This window comes from Momordica charantia (assembly GCF_013281855.1).
Source record: "Momordica charantia cultivar OHB3-1 chromosome 11 unlocalized genomic scaffold, Mcharantia_2.0 BLBB01000011.1, whole genome shotgun sequence".
In the NCBI taxonomy this organism is placed as follows: Eukaryota; Viridiplantae; Streptophyta; class Magnoliopsida; order Cucurbitales; family Cucurbitaceae; genus Momordica; species Momordica charantia.
Window position 1 is genome coordinate 18772128 of NW_028275159.1, and position 22998 is coordinate 18795125.

General features: G+C 36.9%; 1 protein-coding gene, 1 long non-coding RNA gene and 1 other non-coding gene across 3 annotated transcripts; 2 read left to right on the forward strand and 1 right to left on the reverse strand.

Moving 5' to 3' along the window:
* The first annotated feature begins 1031 nt into the window (after positions 1 to 1031).
* Positions 1032 to 3619, forward strand: LOC111019988 (uncharacterized). The gene is made up of 2 exons (XM_022296517.2): positions 1032 to 2019; positions 3043 to 3619. The coding sequence occupies exons 1-2, from the start codon at positions 1102 to 1104 to the stop codon at positions 3208 to 3210; spliced, it is 1086 nt and encodes a 361-aa protein (XP_022152209.2). The 5' UTR covers positions 1032 to 1101; the 3' UTR covers positions 3211 to 3619.
* Positions 3620 to 8938: 5319 nt separating this feature from the next.
* Positions 8939 to 21781, reverse strand: LOC148208255 (uncharacterized). The gene is made up of 4 exons (XR_015788860.1): positions 21577 to 21781; positions 20930 to 20984; positions 20081 to 20152; positions 8939 to 9399 (listed from the first exon to the last, which is right to left on the reverse strand). It is a non-coding gene; the product is annotated as an uncharacterized LOC148208255 (long non-coding RNA).
* On the forward strand, positions 18132 to 18238 carry LOC148208256 (small nucleolar RNA R71). The gene has a single exon (XR_015789149.1). It is a non-coding gene; the product is annotated as a small nucleolar RNA R71 (small nucleolar RNA).
* Positions 21782 to 22998: the final 1217 nt, after the last annotated feature.

Consider the following 22998-nt stretch of genomic DNA (forward strand, 5'->3'; position numbering starts at 1 on the left):
AATATACCTACATACATGCATGTAGCAGAGAGTTTAGAATTGGAACTTAAATGTAACATAAAACATATCAAATTTATGCTATATTTAAAAAAAATGAAAAAGTAAAATTAACAAAATAGCAACCACATCTAGCTTTTCCAAATATAGCACATTTTTTTAAGAAAAATGGAGGTCCAATTTTAAAATAACAACTTTATCGAAATGATATACATATGTAATATATCTGACTACTGATATATGTATTTGATATATATATTATATATTACCGATACGTGTGTCTGATATACTTACAATATGTATATGATCATATATACTGATATGAGTATCTGATATATTACTAATATAAATGAAAATTTGTGCTATATTTGAAAATTTTAACCAATTATCGCTGAGTTATGCTCGTTTTGCCTACGATTTCTCCCCCTTTATCTTATTAGTATTGTTCTATTTCGACTATATTTTAATAGATAACCGAAGTCAACTAAAATTTTTTGACCATTAAAAATAAATCAATGTCAAAATAAGTAGTAATTTATCTTAACTATCCAGTGTGTATGTTCTATTTCGGAACATGAATTTCAAATTTTACAGGACTAAACTTTTTTTCAAATATCTTTGCCTTGCATTATTTGGGTCCGTTATTCCATATTTAGTCATATCCATTTACACGTGTGTCCATATTTCACATAAATCAAAAAGTTTAATTAACAAGAATAATAAATGTAATTTTCTTGATTTGTCTTTGAATTAAACATCTTGAAAATTTAAATAAAATATTTAAAAAATTATTAGAACTTTCAACAAAAAAATAAAAGGAAAGAATATATATGAAAATAAATACTTATTTATTAAAATAATTTCTGTAAATTTCTCGTATTATTATGATTTTTCCAATTAGAGGGTGTCGACGATATGGATATTATTATTATTATTATTATTATTATTATTTTGAGATACAATAAATAGAATTGTGAATTATTTTGTCCAGCTATATCCACCGCCCAATCCCTCTATAAATACAACTCGCCTTCGCCACTCTCTTCCCAAAACGCCAGCTCATCCAATTTACAAATTGCATTTAGAATTAAATAGGAAACCGCCATGTCGGAGGAAAACAACCACCGCCGCCGCCACCTCTTCCACCGCCACGAGGAGGAGGAAGAAATTGTTCCCACTGAAACTGAAACTGCCCCATATTCCCAATCTGAATTCTCCAAAACTTCCAGTTACTCTTCTGACGCCTCTGCTAATTACACCACTCAAAACAAGGCCGCCGAGTCTGAAAACAAGGTTCCCGACTACGGTAGCAGCTATAGTGAGTCTGAAAAGAGGGCCACTGATTTTGGTGGTGGCTATAGTGAGTCCGAAGATAAGGCTGCTGAGTACGGTGGTAGCTATGGTGGATCGAAAGATAAAGATACTGAGTACGGAGGGCGCTACGGTGAATCAGAAGATAAGGCTGCAGAGTATGGTGGGGGATACGGTGAATCGAAAGATAAGGCTGCGGATCAGTACGGTGGGGACTACGGTGAATCAAAAGCGGATAAGCCTGCTGAGTACGATGGAGGCTACGGTGAATCAAAAGATAAGGTTGCCGAGTACGGTGGGGGCTATGGTGAATCGAAAGATAAGGTCGTCGAGTATGGTGGAGGCTACAATGAATCGAAAGATAAGACTGCTGAGTACGGTGGGGGCTACGGTGAATCGAAAGATAAGGCTGCTGAGTACGGTAGTGGTTACGGTGAATCACTTGACAAGGCCGCCAAGTACGGTGGTGGCTACGGTGAGTCGGAAGATAAGACTACTAAGTATGACGATTGCACCAATGAGTCAAATGATAAAGTTTCCAAGTACGATGGTGGCTATGATGAGTCCGAAAGTGGTTACAAGAAGGGATATGGGGAAGCAAATGAAGAGGAGAATCCCGCGGATGAGGACTACAAAAAGGAAGAAAAACAACACAAGCATCTAGAGCATCTCGATGAGTTCGGAGCTACCGCTGCTGGTGCCTTTGGCTTGGTAAGATTTACATATATAATATATATTTTTCATCTCATGCAAACCATCAATATTCAATAGTTATTTCTCAAAACTAATTGGAATGAATGAAAGAGGCAGTCTATTTATATATATTATAAACTCTTGGTAGGCCAGTCCAATCTTTTTAACGTGTGATCCTTAAACAAACTCTCTCAATCTTTCTTTCTTAATAAAAGAAAAATTTTGGAACAAAATTTAAATAGAAGTACCAGTGCAATTTAAAAAATAGTCGTATAATTTTCTTAATATCATGTTTTTAATAATAATTCTTTTTCTAAGTACCACAAATACGAAGGATGGAGTATTTCCAACTTCTGAAAAAGTAGATGCTTTTATTGTTGAACTATACTCATGTTGTTATAATAAGAAAAAATTCATCTGAAAAGATAATTTTAATCTTTTTTTTTTCTTTTTGTATTTCTAGATTTAATGCTAAATTTAGTTGGTGTTTCGTAGTATACTAATTTAATTAATAAGTAATGACTTGACAGAAGCGAATGTGGGTCCAAAACTTATTACAACTAAAATCATAAGTTCAAGGAAACGGTCTAAACTTTCTAATATTTGTGGGATTAAATAGGTATGATTATCATAAATGTATAATTTAACCTTTCAATTACTACTTTTGATCCTCTATGTTTTGTAGAAAAATGCTATTTGCTACTAAATTTCCATATTAAAAAAAAAACCTATTTTAAGCCATATGCATTAATAAGTTAGGTTTCATATTAAAAAATAGGCCAATAAAATACCTTACAAAAGTAAAATGACCAAATTACCCATAACGAGTAGTTACCATGTTTTTAGACCAAACATTTGAAACCATATAAAAACTAAGAAAAAAAAGTGAAATTTCATATACCAAAATAAAATTTGAACCCGAGTAAAAATAGTTATCTAATTTCAAAATTTATATAATTCACGTCAGAAATAAGAAATTTGATTTATTATATTATATTAATTTGTTAAGAAATCAAGAAACTTTTTTCTCCCTCTGCTCAGCATGAGAAGCACGAGGCAGAGGACTCAGAAGATGGGCACAGGCACAAGTTAGGGGAGGAGATCGCGGCGGCGACCGCGGTGGGAGCCGGTGGCTTTGCATTTCACGAGCACCGTGAGAAGGAAGAGGCCGAAGAGGCTCGTGAAAAGAAGCACCACCATATATTCTAAACCTCCTTTCTCAACGATATCTCTTCTTTCATCTCTCTTTTATGTTTAATTTCTGGTGAAATATCGACCATTTTAAAATCTAAAAATAAAAGTGTTTTAGAACTCAAAAAATGTCGCGTAAAGAAAAAAAAAACGTATTTGACCAAAGTCGTACTTTTAAATAAGTAATATTTAAAATACATGTATTTTTTTTAATACCTAAGTTTTAAAACCTACCATATTTTTCCTTTAAATCCTTGTCTTATATATATATATATTGTACAACGTGTGTGATATTGTGAGTGTTTTTTCTTTTGAGTCTGTTTTGTGCTTTACATATTTGTTACAGTATTTGTTTTTAACATTTAATAAATGGGTGGAATTGTAATATGCTAGTTATGTAATAAAATTTAACTTATTTTCTTTTTTATTTTTATGAAATAAATATTGTTTACGTATATATATCCTTTATCTAAAACGTTGTTGTGTAATAATTAATCTAAGCCTCTGAAAAACTTGAAAATAGACGAAAGTCGAATAGTGAAATCATTATTTTTATTGATATCAACTGAGTTTGTTATCATATACACTACGTATTAAGCTTATCTTATTTTATAATAAAAGGATTAAAATGAATTTATAAGCGTATGTTTTAAATGTATATTAAATTTTTGTATATTAAAAATGATGGATTTATTCTATTAAAATTTAATATATTTTCTTTTTTTATGTTAATATATTATGTTCATAAATAATTGTTTACGTACATATATATATACACTTTATCTAAAATGTCGTCGTGTAATTATTAGTCTAAGCCTTGGAACAATTTGAAAACAGAAGAAAATTGAATAGTGAAATGATTAATTTTATTGATATCAATAGAGTTTGTTATCAAATACACTAGGCGCTATATTTTTTTAAGCTTATTTTATTTTATAATATAAGAATTAAAATGAACTTGTTGAGGTGGAATTATGGCCTATCAAAATTACCAAATTTGCAACAGTTTTCTAGAATAAAAGGGATCGACAAAACTTACAAAATAAAAAAATTACACACTAGTATGGTGCTAATCATGCACACTCCGATACTTAAGTAAGAAACGAAGTTTTATGTGAAACTTAGTAAATAGTAGAGTTTTTGTGTCACCAAGGGATGGTTTGAGTGGCTTTGGACTTGAAGGATTATTCTCGAGACCTTGGGTTCAAGCTACAAGAAACGCAAGTATTCTAAACAAACATCAGATATTGACCACATTAGAGAGGGTAATACCTCCATAAACATCTCTAAAGGTAAAAAATAAGCTAAGTTCAAAACCTCAACATTTTATTTCAACCAAAAGTTTACAGGTTAGAGTCCCAATTATCTTCAACCACTTTCCAAAAAAGGTAAATTGATCAATCTTAATATAAATTTGCTGATATAGAAAAAACAATTTTGGCATGGTTATCCCTTAAAACAGTAATACAAAAATTACCTAAAAACGTGACCATAGGATTACCTTAACGCTCAAGTTATCTAGACTCCAAATCACCATAAAACAAATAAACAACCAAACAAAAATCAAAGACCCAAAAGTAAAAAGATTCACTCAAACAAATTACTAAATAAGAACGAATCTGGTGCTGTTGGAAACGAAGTAGTCCCTCACAACACAATTCAAGAGACAAGAGAAGAAGGTTGTTCTCTTACTCACACTAAATTGAAGAAACAAGAACTTGTATTTTGAAAGTGACTTTGCTTTCCTTAGATTGATTACAAATGACAAATCCTATACATATTTATACTAGTAGGAAAATAAACCAAAAGACACTAATAGTAAATATCAGTACATGTGACCCTTCACTAATACATGGACATCAATCAATGTATCTAGTGATTCATGTATGTAATTTATTGCTAATTCATGTATTTGCAATATGTCTAGATTGATTTTAAGATTTTGTTAAGGATAACGATACCCCAAGTACCCCAAGTATCTCCACAATAGTATGATATTGTCCGTTTTGGACATAGCCAGCCCTCACGGTTTTGCTTTTGGTTCCACCCAAAAGGCTTCATACCAATGGAGATAATTGTCCTCTCTTATATATCCATGATCATTCCCTTCCCTTGCCAATGAGGAACTTTGTTTGCAATCAACCTTACAAGCTCAAGAATCCTCCCTTCGAACAAAGTACCACCAAGCCTCCCTCAAGTAGTCACTCATCCGTCTACTTCTACTCTCGGACATGAACGAGAGCTTGCTCTTATCCAAGGCTCCAGGCACACCTTGATAGAGCACACCCATGGATTACACCATGACCACACCTTCCGAGGCTCACCACTTCTTTGTTTGGTACTCGAGGATTCACCGATACAGCTAGGTTTAGACCATGACTCTGATGCCACTTGTTAAGGACAATGGTACCCCAAGTACCCCGAGTATCTCCATCTGCTATCTAGGTTGATAGATCATTCGATGACACAGTAAATAAGATAGAATTGAATCGTGCGATAATGGGAAACCCTAAACAAAAATACTCTCTACTTGGTCAAACTTAAATTTACGTTTAGGGGCAACAATGAATGCACACACGACACATCGATGCTTTTGCAAGTGAAAGTTTCACATCTCACTCTTCTCCTTCTTCTTTTTCTTCCTCGTGGGCTCAATCAAAAATCATTTGCTTGCCGATCTTTATAATAGTAAGAGAGAACAGAAGTCATCGAGGAGTCCCAGAGGGAAAAATCTAGAATCAATAAAATATCTTCTCCTCAATCTAGGGAAAATCTTAAGGCATTAGAATATCTTATCCTTTTGAATATATTATATCTTCTAGGGAAAATCCTAATGCCATCTAAATATCTTCTCATTTTGAATATATGATATCTTCTTACAAATCTAGGGAAAATCCTAAAGCCATCTGGATATCTTCTCCTTTTGGATTCCTCAGATAAAGGAAATTTAAATGGTATAAAATTGAGATTTTTCCAGTCCATAACATTAGTCTTTACCCTCAGAGTTGAAGATAATGAGTTAGTCGAAATGCTAGACTTCTGCTTTGAAAGTATTTATCGTAAATCCATTGTCGATCATTTAATGTCATTCTTAGATGATCATCCTTGGTAAGTCATTCTTGGTTTGCCATTCGTTACCGACTTTTCTTAGTCGGCCATCCTTTATCGATCATTCTTGGTCGTTTATTTTTTGGTTTGCAATCATTGGTCCATCATTATTGGTGCACCATTCTTGGTCCATCATTCCTAGTTCGTCATCTATTATTGATTTGTTGTTGGCTTTGTGGCTCGTAGATATTGATCGATCTTCTAACTTGTTAATCTTGATGTACTTTACCTCTAATAATAACCCTCATTCTTTTGATGAGATTTTGCTGAGCTACAGGTCATCATGTGTCAGCCAATATCTATATCGAGAGAAGTAAGAATTTCGTGCTTCTAGTTTTGAATTTATGTGACATTCCTTTTAATGTGATTTTTCAAAGCTTGTTAACCATTGGAGTTGATGCTCCGTTTTATCCAACATTTTGGTAGATGTTTAATGGTGATTTTCTCTAATATCTTAGTTTCATTTTGTGAAAGTAATGCTGACGAAGAAATTCATATGCTTTAGATTCACGATGTAAGAGACCATCACTATCCCTGGGAAGAGATGATAATATTTAGGCTTACCACTATCCTCCTAAGGTATGACTGGGGAGTAAGTTTGTTTGTTGCTCTTCTTCTTTGAGGAATATCAATAGGTTTATTAATCTTGTTTATCATAATAATGAGCAAGAACTCAATGTTATGTTGTTTTCACTGTCTATGTCGAATTTTTTTTGCCTCTCTCCTATCACCTTTAGAATTATCTTCAAACAATTTGTTTTTCTCTTTAATAGGAATACCAAATGACTAAGTTGACTTTTTAACATGTTTATCTGTTGAATAGTTGAAGAGTTGAATATTTCTTCTATCTGATGATAAATCTAAATGGTTGCTCTGATAGGCTCTCTAGGTGGTTGCCTGGTCTATGAGCTACTCGACCTAAAGAATTTTCAAAAGATCAAGTTCTTATTAGATTTAATTGGTCAACTTGATATACAGGAGTCTAAACATGAGGGTTTCAACTGCCTGGGCTTCTTTGCATGCCTTTAGTTTTAATACCTAGGTTTTGTCGATCTGTTAGACTTTATTTGCCTAATTTTGGCATTCATAATTTTCGTTCACTAACTGGCTTGACTTATTTGCCCACTTACTAATTAAGTCTGTTAGGCTTATTAATTAACTAGTTTGGCTTATTAGTCTGCTTTTAGTTTTACTATCCTTGGACTTCAATCGATTGGGCTCGTTCGCTTGCCCTTTTCACACCTTTGGACTTTGACCATTTAGGCTTTTTTGTCACTGGTCTTCTATACCCCTAGTTTCATTGACTGACTTATCTTGTTTGCCTGCTTTTAGTTTAAATTGGTTGGGCTGGTTTGCTTGCCTTTTTCAGCATCTTTTGGCTTTGACCATTTGGGCTCATTTGCCATTGATCTTATATACCCTTGGTTACACTTACTGACTTAACTTCTTTGCCTGCTTTCAGTTTTATACCCTGTCAAATTTCTTGATTACCTTTGCTAAAGTGTTGTTACTTATCTGACCCCCACTTGAGGAAGTTTTTAGAGTATCAAATGAAAAATTTACCCAAGTATGCAATTTGGAAAACAATTTATTCTCATTAAACGAAACTATCATAAAATATTATTTAGCCGAAAAAATATCATGCTTAAACGAAAATTATGAGAAATATATGACATGTTCAAGTTTTAATTTTGCCGTTTGAGTACATCACCTCAACGTTATAATTTGTCACTCTATTTTATTTCCAATTTGTTAGGATTCGATTGGTTAAGATTCGGCTACATCTTTGATAATCCAAACATTATTCATTTTATATGATTACAAATTTGATGTTGAAAGGGAATGCATATCACACATTTGGGTTTAGTTGAGCATGGGCCTACACCAACTGGCGCTAGAACCCTGCTTTTTGTGGATTGCAAAAAGAAAAAAATATCAACATTCTACAGATCTGGGTCATTCCTGTCCACTAATTGTGCTACCAATTCTTATATGTGCAAGTATACACAATCGTCACATCAAGAAATAAAAGCTCGAATCCACAGAGACTAAATGCTTAAACACTCAATATCCACTCAAGAAAGCAATGCAATAAGCTAAGGGGTTTTCTTCCACTAATAGCTAAAAAGTACTGAAATAAAAACCTTTTATATAATTATTTTAAATCAATCACAAGTAATGAGTTTGCTAGAGTTACCACACATCCACAATCGCTATATAAGGTCTTATGAAAATAAAGGCGCAAGGAGGAGAGGAAGTCGACTCTTCTGGGCCACCCTAACTTTGCTGCAACAATAATGGGGTGAATGCAGTGGTCAAACAGACAAGATGTTCTTCCAAACAACCCAGATTTTCTACTACTAACATTCATAGACAAACATTAACAACATATATGCAAAATTTTTTTAGGCCAAGCTAGGTGATGCTTATCCCTAAGTCACCACACGCTAGACTCAAGTAGACTCTAGCTCAAGATGAAGGGTTTTGCTCCTTAATACGTTTTTTCAAATATTATCAAAGAGGTATTTCAACATGGTGATCAAGAACATTGAAAATAGAGTGATAAAACAACTTCAACTCAAAGCAAACTTTCATTAAAGCAAACAACAAAGTTACAGCTCAGAAACTGAGTTTAGAACATGTCCCCCTTACACAAGTTGATTAGCTAGACAATGCCATAAGGAGAGTCAAACAAAATGTAGGAATAAAAACAATACAAAGATGCTAAAATGAAGAGAGGGAGTTGAAGATCAGCTCCCAATAGGAGTTCTCGGCCTCTTTTCAGCTATTGGTGTTGGTCTTCTTCTCCTCTTGACTTTCTCTAATGGTTTGGAGAGATTTCTTGGAGTGAGGGTGGATTCCTTCAAGAATGAACCAAAAGAATTTTCTTGGTGTCTGTGTCTCTTAGAGGCTTCTCCTCTTGTTTGCATTTATACCCCCTTCTGATATTAGGGCAACAACACAAGCCTTGAGGAACCCAGCTTTCACTCTTGGGTAAAAACCTCCAATTACTGTGGTAAATGTCGCTAAGAAGCCCGTTCACTGCTAGCTTGCTGCTTTTTGTCCTTTTCTAGAACTAATGATGTAGCACCATCACAGCTGCAACAAAATGCTCAAAATCAGATCATTTAATTGAGTGCTAACATTAAACTCTTAGTCATGCGAGACATCGATTTATCTTCTAATTCAAGCACACTCGCTGAACATTTGGGGCTAGAATAGATTAACTTTAGCCATTTCATGCAATTTATAGGTACAATTAACTCTCTTTAGGAGAGTTATCACACCCCCAAACTTAATATATTGCTTGTCCCCAAGCAATACTAACTCTTCTCTTCTAAAAGCTAAAAGGTACTAGCCCCGCGTCCTAACTATTCTCATCCCTGCCTCAAATTCATTACTGTGGTAAGTGTTTCTCAGAGTGCTCATGCCTTAGTACAAAGGAACTAACCAGCTCTTGCATTAGAACTAAGGTGCTTTGTTCATATTTGACATCCTTGGCTCACCTTCTCCCTTTGCCAACTTTCAAAAATTCCCCTCAACCCCCATTCAAAGACACTGACTTTATCCCTACACTGCCAACTAACTAAGGTCCTCTAAGACAATTATAGGCTACTAGCCATTCTGGACCCTGCAGCTCTTTTGAATCTTTTATTTTTTATTTATTATTTTTTTTTACAGAGAGCTAAATTACAGGACCAAAAATTTTTCATAGCTTTACAAGATAGTTCTTAGCGCAGAGACTACACTACATATACTATTGTTACATATGAGAATCCTCACCCCAAAACTTAGAAAGAAGCATTGTCCTCAATGCTTAGGAGATAAGGATAAGACTCTCTAAAACTTAGCTTGAACCTAAGAAAGATGAAAATATTGAATTGAAGGATTTCCTAGCATAAGATGTTCTACAAGGGGGAAATTGGCTCTTAAATCTAAGGATAATGGTTAGCTAGCATTGTGCTTAATTGGGAAAAAATCAGCATTAAAATTGAGTTGGGGTTAAGATTCTAGAGTGGACAAGGGATACTTAGCAAGACAAGGCTACCAAATGCTACTAAAAGACACCTTAGAGACAAGGCAACGCTAGAGCGACCTTTTATAGGCAAGAGCAAGAGCAACCATCCTATTAATTTCCATAGATCAGTCATTTGGGCAGAAAATTGAACAATTAGAGACGTAAGAACTAAATAGCTTCAGCTTCCTCTCATTTTTATTTCTTTTCTAACTACACCAAGCTGAAAACCAATTACAGAAAATTTAAAATTTTTCATAATGGGAAAAAACAACCTAGAACTAAGTTCTAAAATTAGACCAACGAAACATGCATAAAACAGAAAGGCATGACTGAAATTAAAAGATAGAAAATTAAAAAAAAAAATAAACAAGCAAACATGAAATTTTTGTCAGGCAAGGGGAACGACAATCCCTTAGTAGTCTTTTTCATCCTCACTGGAGCCACCCGCGGGCTGAGATGCTTCAACATCCTCTTCTTCTTCAACAGCAAACTTGTCCTTTGGAAATTTTAGGAAAGGCGAAAAGGGGCAGGAGAAATTTCGCATGAGGACCTTGCGAATCACAACGTCTCTTTCTTTGGCATAGCTCAAGTAGGCCTGTTGCCTTCTCTCAATAGTTGCTACTACTCCTGTGATGGAGCTGAGCTGCTGCATTATGCTTGCCTGTGTATTTGAGACTTCCTTCAGCGCAAAAACAATATTTCTTCCGCGCTTGCTGTGATCAACGGCCTTCAACCTCTCAATTGCCACCTCATTGATCACCCCCTTATCCTTCAGTGTTTGGTATGCGTCCTCCATTTTGACTCCTGAAAGGATACAAAGCTCTGTTATCAGATTGGGGAAATATAGGTTGCCTTACTTCCTTTTCTCAACCCCTACAATCTCTCTCTCAATGAGTCGTCCCACATCGATGCTAAGCCCTTCCATAATGCAGAGTAGGAGGAGCACCCTTTCCTTCGTGATGGAGGTGTCATATGTTGTGGGCATGAGCTTAATTTTCATCAGATGATACAAGACATTGGCTTCAGGCTTAAGGTATGCTGAGAGGAAAGTACGCGCGCCGCTGGTTGCTAGCTGCCATCTTGAACGTTCTACGCCAATGCATTTGATAGTCCTGTTTAGTTGCTCCTCAGATGGAGCAACCATCATCTCATTAAAAGTAGCATGAGAGTAGTTGGGGAGATTGTATACCTCGTTGATTGCTTCTGCGTTTCAGCAAACTTTCTTACCTGTTACCATCACATTAGAAGGGTCACTAGGGTTGAGGTTGGCGTAGAATTCTTGGACAATTTGGACGACCGCAGGCTTGAGCTGTGAGCAAAAGGTTTGCCACTCATACTTGATGATGATGGTAGAGACAAACTGGGGCATGGATGAATCAGATGGAAATCCTCTTTCTCCTAACAGATTGCGCTCCTTTAGGCTTTCAAACCGCTCTTATGCTGCAACATCAACAAATCGCATAAATTCTGAGGGCCCTGTAGCAACCTTTTCTTTTCCCTTTTTCATAGCATGCATGTCATTCTTCTGCTTTGGCATCTTCCCTTTCTCAGGCTCAGCAACTAAGGAGAGCTTCCTCTTTCTCTGCGATTTTCTTGTGGGAACCAGAGCTACTTCTTCTTTGTCTATTCTTTCTGTGTCGCCTTGCTCTTGATCAACCAAAGCTTCTCCTTCTCCATCTGTTTCCCTGGTTGCACCGTCTTCCCCCAAACTATCCTCAGGACTGCCTGGTTGCTCATGGCAACTGTCTGCTTGGGAGAGCTCTTGCATAAAATCAGCCACTCGGTGTCTGGCTTCAGATGAAAGTTCTGGGTCTCCTTCTGCCTCTATCTCTACAGGCTGTACTTCTTCATGCTCAGCATTCTGATCGACTGCAGCGGTTTAGCTTTCTTGAACCAGTTGCTCTTCCTCTTTTGCTTGAACTGGCGACTGCTTCTTTCCTTTCGCGGCTTTCCTTCCTCTTTTGGCAGCTGGTTTCTTTCTAGGCGGGGAAGAGATTTCTTGTTCTGGGGTAGTGCTCTTGCGTAACGGGTCGGGTTGGGGGGGGGGGGCTTTCGCTGGAACTTGCTCTGGTGACTTTTTCGACGAAAGGGACGATGTCAATTCTTGAGGGGGGATGGTTTTCTTACCTTTCTTCACTTTCGCTTTAACCCGAGGCATGCTGGTATGACGATGCTGATGGTTTGTCAATGCTACAGGGGACCTAGGGCTGAGAAAAGGCCAAAGGATAGAGCGAGACGAAGGAAAAAGGGAGGAAGGGGAAGAGTGCTATCGTACAAGTAGGGCTTCAAACTTGCTGCTGATAATTCCTTTCTTCCAAATTTGGTTTTTCTTAAATAGACTTAGCAGCAAACTCCTTATTAATGCTCAGAAAAGGGGCCAACTACTCCCTTAATTACCTTTCCTTCTTTTTCTTTTTTTTTTTTTAGAAAATTTGAATTAAAAAACTCATACCCTTTTTACCTTTCCTAGAAAAACGCCCTGCTGTTCTTTAGACATGGGAAGAAAAACCTGTCCACAATAATTCAGTTTTAAAACTTCTGACCCACGATTTTTTTTCTGACAAATTTTCTGCTGTAGGCACTAATTGCTTTTCTCTCTCCTTAAACTGCTTTTCTCCTTTTAAATTCCAATTTTATTTTCGTACCCCTGATTTATACTCCAGCATCGATGAGGTTAACCACACTTTCCTCAGCTTCCCCTTACTCTGCTCTAGTATTTTTTTAGCAACTAACTAGAAGAGTCTTTCCTTTGTCTGAGACAAAAATCAAACAAAATAAGAAACGTGCCTCTAGTTAAAATCTTCTACTAACACTAAGAAATTTAAATTGACTTAACCAGAATTAAATTATAGAGAGAGAAGAAACAAATGAGTCTTCCCCTTTTATTTTGTCTTGATAACCCCTTATGTTGACCTTAGCTGGTGGGAATCCATCTTCCTCACCACTTCTCCTCCCCAATAGTGCTTCAATCTTTGCTCATTCACTCTGAATTCCCTTTCCGTGTCATCTTCTTTGACGGTTATAGCTCCATAAGGATATACCGTCACCACTGTAAATGGCCTTGACCACCTTGACTTTAACTTTCCAAGAAACAACTTCAGCTTCTTAAGTTGAATAACAACACCTTATGTCCTTCCTCAAACGTTCTTGGCTTTATTCTTCTGTCATGCCAAACTTTGGTCTTCTCTTTGTAAACCTTTGCGTTCTCGTAGTCTTCTCTTCTAAATTCATCCAATTCTAGTAGTTGAAATTTTCTTACTTCCCCTGCTGCTCATAGATCCATATTCAGCCTCTTTACAACCCAAAATGCCTTCTGCTCTAGCTCAAGTGGGAGATGACATGCTTTCCCAGAGACTAGTTTATATGGAGATGTTCCTATTGGAGTCTTGTAGGCAGTCCTATATGCCCATAATGCATCGTCTAACTTGTAAGACCAATCTTTTCTGCTGATATGCACTATCTTCTCAAAAAATCCCTTAATTTCTCTGTTTGATACCTCTGCCTGACCATTTTTCTGATGGTGATATGCAGTGGACACCTTATGCTTGATATTGTATTTCACCAGTAAGGAAATCATGGCCTTGTTAACAAAATGGGACCCTTCGTCACTTATAACTGCCCTAGGGGTTCCAAATCTGGTGAATATGTTCTTGTGTAGGAACTTCAAAACTGTTTTCGCATCGCATGTTACACAAGCTATTGCTTCCACCCATTTAGAAACATAATCTACTGCCAACAGGATGTAGAGGTTACCATTTGATTGAGGGAAAGGTCCCATGAAATCTATCCCCTAGACATCAAAGAGTTCTACCTCGAGGATAAAATTTAGAGGCATTTCCGACTTGTTTGAGATGTTTCCCGCCCTTTGGCATTTGTCACAGTTCTTGACGTATGAGTGCGAATCTTGGAAGACAGTTGGCCAATAATAGCCACTTTGGAAGATTTTGGCTGTAGTTCGCTGTCCTCCAAAATGTCCACTATAAGGGGCAGAGTGACAATGTTCCAGCACAATTGATGCTTCAGCACTGTCAACTCATCTGCGCATAATTTGGTCTTTGCATAGCTTGTATAGATAAGGGTCATCCCAATAGTAAAACTTACTGTCATGAATGAATCGTTTTAACTGCCGTCGCTTCATGTCTAAAGGAAAAATTCCACTGGCACATAATTGGCCATATCAGCAAACTATGGCTCCAAGTCTTTTCTCCGTTCTGTCACCACTAACAATTGCTCATCAGGGAATGCATCTCTTGTAGCAGCTTGTTGTCCTTTCACTGTTCGCTCAAGCTCCACTTTTGATAAATGGTATGCCACTTGGTTCTTTATTCTCTAAATCAAATTCTTGTAACAGTAACACCCATCGAATCAGCCTTGGCTTGGCATCCTTTTTGGAAAGCAAATACTTGATGGCTGCATGGTTGGTGTACACCACTACCTTCGTTCCAATAAGGTAAGCTCTGAACTCTTCAAACGCAAAGACCACCGCTAGCAGCTCTTTTTCAGTGGTAGTGTAATTGAGTTGAGCCTCCACCAAAGTTCTGCTGGCATAGTAAATTGGGTGAATTAGCTTCCCTTTCCTTTGTCCCAACATAGCTCCTACCGCATAGTCACTAGCGTCACACATGACTTCGAATGATTCCTTCAAGTTTGGTGCAATCATTATGGGGGCCTCGACGAGAGCTGCTTTCAACATAGTAAAAGCCTGCAACCAATTAGAAGAAAAGTCAAAAATGCGTTCATTTTCTAATAGATAGCATAAAGGTTTAGAGATTTTAGAGAAATCCTCGATGAATCTCCTGTAAAACCCTACATGCCCAAGGAAACTTTTGACTCCTTTGACTGAGGTGGGAGGTGATAGCTTCTCTATGACTTCAATCTTGGCTCGATCCACCTCTATTCCCTTCTTGGATACTTTGTGGTCTAACACTATCCCTTCCTTCACCATAAAGTGGCATCTTTCCCAGTTGAGCACTAAATTAGTGTCCTCACACCTCCTCAACACTTGCTCCAGGTTGCTCAGACACTCGCTGAAATCCCTTCCAAAGACTGAGAAATCGTCCATGAAGACCTCAACCACAGCTTCTATTAAGTCCTAGAAGATTGCCATCATACATCTCTAGAATGTTGTTGGAGCATTGCATAGACCAAAGGGCATTCTCCTGAATGCAAACATACTATATGGACAAGTGAATGTAGTCTTTTGCTGGTCTTGAGGATCTATGGTAATCTGGTTGTAGCCACTGTATCCATTCAAGAAACAATAGTATTCTTGCCCTACCAAGTGATCTAGCATTTGATCAATGAGTGGTAGTGGAAAATGGTCCTTCTTGGTTGCCTTGTTGAACTTCTTATAGTCCAAACAAATGCGCCAACCTGTTATGGTTCGTGTGGGAATCAGCTCATTGTTGTCATTTGGCACCACTCTGATCCCTCATTTCTTGGGTACACATTGGAATAGGCTCACCCAATCACTATCAGCTATTGGGTAAATTATCCCAGCATCAAGCTATTTGATGATTTCTTTCTTGACAACCTTCTACATGGCAGGGTTCAACCTTCTCTGGTGCTCGATTGAGTTCTTACATCCCTCTTCTAGATTGATCTTATGCATACAGTAACTTAGACTGATCCCCTTTATGTCAGTTAGCGTTCAACCAATTACCCTCTTATGATTCCTCAACATTTCTATGAAACGACACTCCTTCTCTTCGGTTAAGTTTGCTGCAATGATTACTGGCAGTGTTTCTCCTTCTCTGAGATAGGCATACTTAAGGTGTGTTGGCAGAACTTTCAGCTCTAACTTGGAGGCCTTCTCCACGGATGGCTGTAACGACTCTTGTACTTAGTCTTTCAACTCTAGTGATTCAAATGTTTTCTTGTAGATTCTATTAGGAACAGGTTCATTTGGCCGGCCTTGGATCAGCTTGGCCTCCTTTTCTTATACTTTGAGAATTCTTGTTAGTTCTTCATCTAGTTGGTTCAACAGCTCTTCCGTTTACATTTCATCACTCATCAAATCATCTGCAATCCTGAACAAAGAACATTCTTCCACATTAGTAGGGTATTTAAGGGAGTTAAAAACAGAGAATGTCACCTGCTGGTCATTAACTCTCATGGCAAGCTCTCCATTGTACACATCGATCAATGCTCTACCCGTGTATAAGAATGGTCTTCCCAAAATGATTGGGATTTCTTTGTCAGCTTCATAATCCAGTATGATGAAATCTGCAGGAAAAATGAATTTATCTACCTGTACTAAGACATCCTCAATCTTACCCCTTTGGATGTGTAATGGACATATCTGCCAACTGCAGGGTAACGGTTGTTGGTCTTGCTTCCCCAATCCCTAGCTTTTAATACACTGATAAAGGCATTACATTAATGCTAACACCCAAATCACACAAAACATGCCCTACATTCTTCCATCCTATAGACACAGGTATGGTGAAACTCCCTGGATCACCCATTTTCTAAGAAAGTTTTCCTATCAAAATAGAATTGCATTCTTTTGTAAGTGCTACCGTTTCAAATTCCCCTAATCTTCTTTTCTTTGCCAATATATCCTTGAGGAATTTAACGTAGTTTGGCATCTGCTCCAGTGCTTCTACCAAGGGTATGTTGATATGAAGTTGTTTTAGCACCTCCAAAAAACGATCAAACTGCACGTCTTGGTTCTGCTTTTGTAATCTTTGAGGGTAAAGAGGGGGAACTTGATGTTCCACTGGAATTTTTACTTTCTTTTGCATTGGGGTTTCCATCGAGACTTCCTCAACTGGTTCTGTTTGCACTGCCCTATTTCCTTTGTTAATCTCAGGCTTAGGTTGCTTCACCATTCCTTGCTAAGCCTCTGGTTCTGGTTGCGTTGTTTGCTCAACTGATGCTCCAACATCATTTACTACATCTTCTTCAATATTCATATTCTCTGCTACACTCTCAGTCAACTTCTTTGTCTGAAGCTCTTCCTGTTATACAACATTATCCTCTTGCATCAGAGTTGGGTAGAGGTGTGGTAATGCCTTTCCACTGCGACGAGCCAATGCTTGACATTGCTCTTTCCCTTTCCTCTTAGGATTCTCCATATCACTTGGCAGGGTACCTTGTGGGCGATTTTTCATTTCAATAGCCAACTGTCCTAGTTGAACTTCCATATTTCTTAAGGTGGCAACTTGAGTTTGTATCAATGCATCGTTTTTGGCCATATAATCTCTCACCATTCCATAGAGTTTGAGGGGTTAACTGTTGGCCTTGATCTTTGCGGTTGGCTAGGCATCAGTAGTCCTGGCTACTACATTGTTTTCTGTTGGTATTGCCCAGCGTTCTAGTTCCCATAACCACCCTGATTTCCTTCCGTGCTAAAATTTGGGTGTTGCCTCCATCCTGGGTTATAAGTATTCGAGTAGGAGTTGTTTCGGCCAAGATTTCCCAAATAATACACTGATGTTGGGTTTCCGGGGCAAAAGTCATAAGTATGATCACCTTTCACAGTAAGAACATGAGATTGCCATTACTTTACTTGATCTTGGGTTAGTGGACGATGCTGTAGCAGCACTCATGTTCTTCACCATGTTGGTTAAGTTTGCGATTTGATCTTTCAGGGAGGTCAACTCAGTATTGCTAGCAGCCCCATAATTGCCTCTGTCATTTATAGCTCTTGAGTTTGACCAATGGTAATTATTGGAAGAGATTCTTTCCAATATATCCACTACTTCTGTGTATGATTTAGATAGCAAGGCTCTATTAGCAGATGCATCAACGACTATTCTGGTTGCTTCGTTTAGCCCGTTAGAATGTTTCTATTTGAATGCATTTTGGTAAGCCATGGTGCGGACATCTTTTAAGTAGCTCCTTAAACCTTTCCCATGACTCACTCACAGATTCTCCTCCTCTTTGCTGGAAGTTGTTGATATCCCATTTGAATTTAGCATTCTTACTTGGGGGAAGTACTTTATCAGAAATTTCTCAACGAGCTCATTCCAAGAGGTAATGGATTCTGTTGGCATAGAGTTCAACCAATCTCTTGCCTTGTCCCTCAATGAATATGGAAAGAATTTCAACCTTAATGCTTCTTTTGATACTCCTTGCATCTTAAAGGAATTACTCACTTTAAGGAAGTATCTTAGATGGAGATGTGGGTCTTCGGATGGATCTCCATAGAATTATCCCACTGTTTGCAGCATTTGAAACATCATATGTTTTAATTCAAATCGCTCATCTTCTATTTTTGACCCTGCTATGACTAGATGGAAACCGTGAAGTGCTAGCGCAGCATAAGCCCTAATAGCTCTATCTTCATTGTCTACCAACAGAATGACATTCAGAGGGGGCACAACTGCTGGTTTAGCCATTTCTCCTCCATGTTGTTCATCCACAGTTGGGTTGGGGAGCCTTGGTGGTTGATCTATGGGGTTAGTTTCCACTTGCTGACGTCGTTGTTCTCTCCTTCGTTGGTGGAATGTGCGCTCAATTTCTTTGTCAAGCAAGTACTCTAACCCTTGCAAATCGTGCATTCATCTTCAAAGTTCACCAACACAGTAGTCAAAGATCTAGAATAAAATTTCTTAAAGCGAAATACAAAGTGTAAAGAAATTTAGTCCCCGGCAACGGCGCCAAAAACTTGTTGTCCACTAATTGTGCTATCAATTCCTATATGTGCAAGTATACACAATCGTCGAAGAAACTAATAAAAGTTTGAATCCACATAGACTAAATGCTTAAACACTCAATATCCAATCTGTTGGGTGTGTTGTATTTATGTAAAAACAAATGTATATTCAATAAAATTTTATTCAATAAATTTCTTGTTGAATTCATAGCATTGCATTATCCAAAATCCAATAAACTAAACATCTAATGTTCTTATCATGTAACCGGGACAATATATATACTGGGATATTTGATATACTAGGTATATATTTGATATACCCCTGATATACAAGTGGATAATGTCCCGTGAATAACCTAAAGGGTCTATAGTATATGGATAAGGCTGGGTACCTTATCCTGGCAACACTATGGATACGGCCCACTTTGTAAATGTTACAGACGACTCGATCCAGGTCGTTCGTGTGGAGACATACGAGTGGAGGTATCTTATATAATGAGTTTGTATAAGACAAAACTGCGAAATAGCCAATCTTTAGATGTAACGCCGTTGACTAACAGATTGTTATTTCATAGGATGACCAAACAACTCATTCTCAATCCTGAGTGAGTTATGGACTCCTGCCCGTGAGGGCTCGTCCTTTGATCTGTATGGGTGAGAGCAGCCCGAGTTGTCAACTCAATATTCCTACCATTTTGGGGACGAGACCGAGTGGGGAGCTGGAAACATAACTTCACAAGATGGAATTCACTCCTCCCCGACTTTAGGGGAGTAGATGAGTGTTCTCTTAAATGCTGACTCCGGGACTTGAACAAGGGGCCCCACCCTCTCATTGGCCCGAGAGAGACTTCCGGTTATTGGTCGGACCATAACCGGGTTGTTCATTAGAAGAGCAGTGATATTTAATGACACGACCCGTCCTAAACACCTAATAACTATAGGATAAATCCTACCGACCACAGACCCTCAACCATCTACCAAGTCTATAGTCAACTTCTTTCTAAATTTCTAAAACTAATTTAGATTATTCTTCAACATATAAAACATAAAGTGTAACATATTTCATCTAAAAAATAACTACTCGGCCACGACTCCTAAACATGGTGTACAACCATAAAAGGTACAATTATTCCAGTAAGAGTCATTCTAGATGTACATACAAAATGATATGCAAATTGTGAGACGTGAGTGGTAGAAACTGGTCGGCTATCTCAATGAAACTCAGGTGCAGCCTGGTGGAGGAAAACAATGATAAACAGTAAGCTAGGAAGCTCAGTGAGTGGCATTTGAATAAGGAAATAATTTCATAAAACTTCTTCCATATAAACAACTAAAATTTAAACTGTTATAACAAACTTCTTTAAGTTGAAATAATAAGCATTTCCAGCAAAACTTCATATACTTTCTAAAAAAAACGCTTTCTAAACACATATCAAATATCTTCTTTCAAACCTAAAACAGACTAAGGAAACTCAACACCATATATGTATCCACATTCTATTCTGGTCTACTAGCGCAGAGTAATCTCAATACGCACAGCAGAATAATTCTATTTCTGGTCCACTGGCATAGAGTAATCTCAATATACACAGCAGAATATTTCTCTCAACGCGCGGAGTAAAATGGTCCCAAAGACCTTCTATTTCTGGGTATACTATAGAAACACATTCACATAGCATACAGGTAATCACCTGGATACAACAATACGGTGGTTTGAAAACAATTCTCAGAAAATTCTCAATCTCATAAACAGTTCTAAAATTCTTCTTTCTTTCTTTCTAAGAACATTTCTTTCTCAAATCACTTCTAAACATATTTCTTTCTAATCATATTCAGTAAACACAACAGTTTCTCAGAAATTCATAAAACATTTTTATATTCTCAGAAGCAGTCATAAATTCTCAGCAAACTCAATTTCTCAGCAGAAATAATCAAACATACGTAATATATTTTTTTTCTTGAAGTTCTATAATAGATATTTTAAAATATTTAGTAAAATAACCACTCACAAATCCTATGAACGAGGTGAATTGGGTTGGTACGCTGCTCCAATTTCTGATCGTCCTGAAATAATAACCAATGAAATTTCAATTCACACCAAATTTCCAATTAAACTCTACAATTCTTCAAATTAAACCATAAATTTAATCAACAACCCAACTCTCTCTCTACCATCCAATTACACCTCTTCCTCTCTCATTTTCCTTACAAATGGGGCCCACAATACACAAATTCCAACTTCGTTATTAACCATTGGTTATACTCCAATTTATTTCAAACCAAAACCCATTTCACGTTTCCTTCTTCAATTTCCAACCATTTTCCCTTTTCTTTTTATTAATTCCCAACACATAGCCTTTCTCTCTCCTCTACACTATTCATCTTCCTCTTCCCAAACCACAACCAACGAAACCCTCCATTTCTTCCTCTCCATTTCTTCTCTTCTTCTTCTTTTACTTCACAGATTCCTCCGACCTACAACAATGAAATCATGCACAGAGGCCGAAACCATCACAAGAGTTCAAGAAATCTCTTAGGCAAAGCAACACCCATAGACCATTTCATTCCAATCTAGAAAAAAACTTGTGATTCACAAACCCACAAAGCAAGGGAGTCTATATCCTAGAAATTCAGGGTTCAAAATTCCAAAACTTACCAAAATCAAGTTTCCAACCTCAAACCGGTTTCAGAAACTTCAATTTCATCCTCTCCTTCCTCTGTTTCGTTTTCGTTTCTTTGGTTTCTTTTTTTTTCCCTTCTCCTCTTTTCCTTTCGTTTTCTTCTCTGTTTCCTTTTTTTTTCTTTTGTTTTTTATCTCCACGTGGCTTCCTCCACAACACACACACACATCTCACTTTTCCACTTTCCTTTTCTTTTCTTTTCTTTTCATCTTTTCTTTTCTTTTTTCTTTTTTCTTTAAAAAAAACCTACAATTATGAAAACACCCTTACATTTAAGGAGTAAGATGTAACTCAGGGGTAAAACGGTAATTTGACCCAACTTGAGTTACGAGCACTCGTGAAGGATTGACTTGTCATTAATGATCATATATCCATGGACACGAAAACATTCTGCAGTGAGAAGAGTGCAACTGTGAGTCTTTAGTGGATGACCCGTAGTTAATGAATGTTAATTAACTCGGTCAATGAGTTTGACCGATTAATCTCGTATCGTTGGAGTTTATGATCTGTAGGTCCATTAGGTTCCCTTGCGAGCTCATAACGGGTAAAACGAGGATCAAGTTTTTGGAAGAATTTGAACTGTTCAAATTACTTAAGGGATTATATGTATATTGATACATTATAATATATAGTTAATTCTAAATTAAAACTATACATTATGAGAGAAATTATTTCAATGAGATTCAAATAAAATTAATATGAATAAGATTCATATTAAAACTATAGGTTAAAAATAATGTGCATAAGATATACATTAGAACTATAGGTTATACAAGAGAAATGCTATAGAATATTATTCTATTTATGTGATAAATAATTAAGGGTTAATTATTTATTTGATATATATATATATATATCTATATATATTAATTAATTAAGAATTAGATTAATAATTAATTAACATTTATAAATTAATATGATATTATCTATATATATTAATTATTATATATATATTATATATATATTAATATTAATATTTAACTCCCCTGGAAGGCAATTAAGTGACGTGGGGTAATTCCCCACGTCATTGCTTTTGGTTTGGTTCTTTTGCAGTTCTGCAAAATATAGAACATACAGAACAAAATAAGAAGAACTCCCAGCATCTCTCTCACTCAATCTCTCTCAATTCTCCCACTCGTTCCAAAGAAACGCTCCCACAAGCTTGTTCTCGAGACCCAAGAGGATAGCTCGGAAGATTCGGTGGTGGTGTTCGGGTGGAAATTAACTTGAAGAAGAGTTCTTCAAATGTAAAAACACTTTTCCCCTGTATTTCACATCTTTGCACGTTTGGTTTTGTTTTCTCAAAAAATCATGAATGATGGTCCGCTTCCGCTCCGGGATTCACATCCCATCACACTCAAGAAAGCAATGCAATAAGCTAAGAGGTTGTCCTTCAG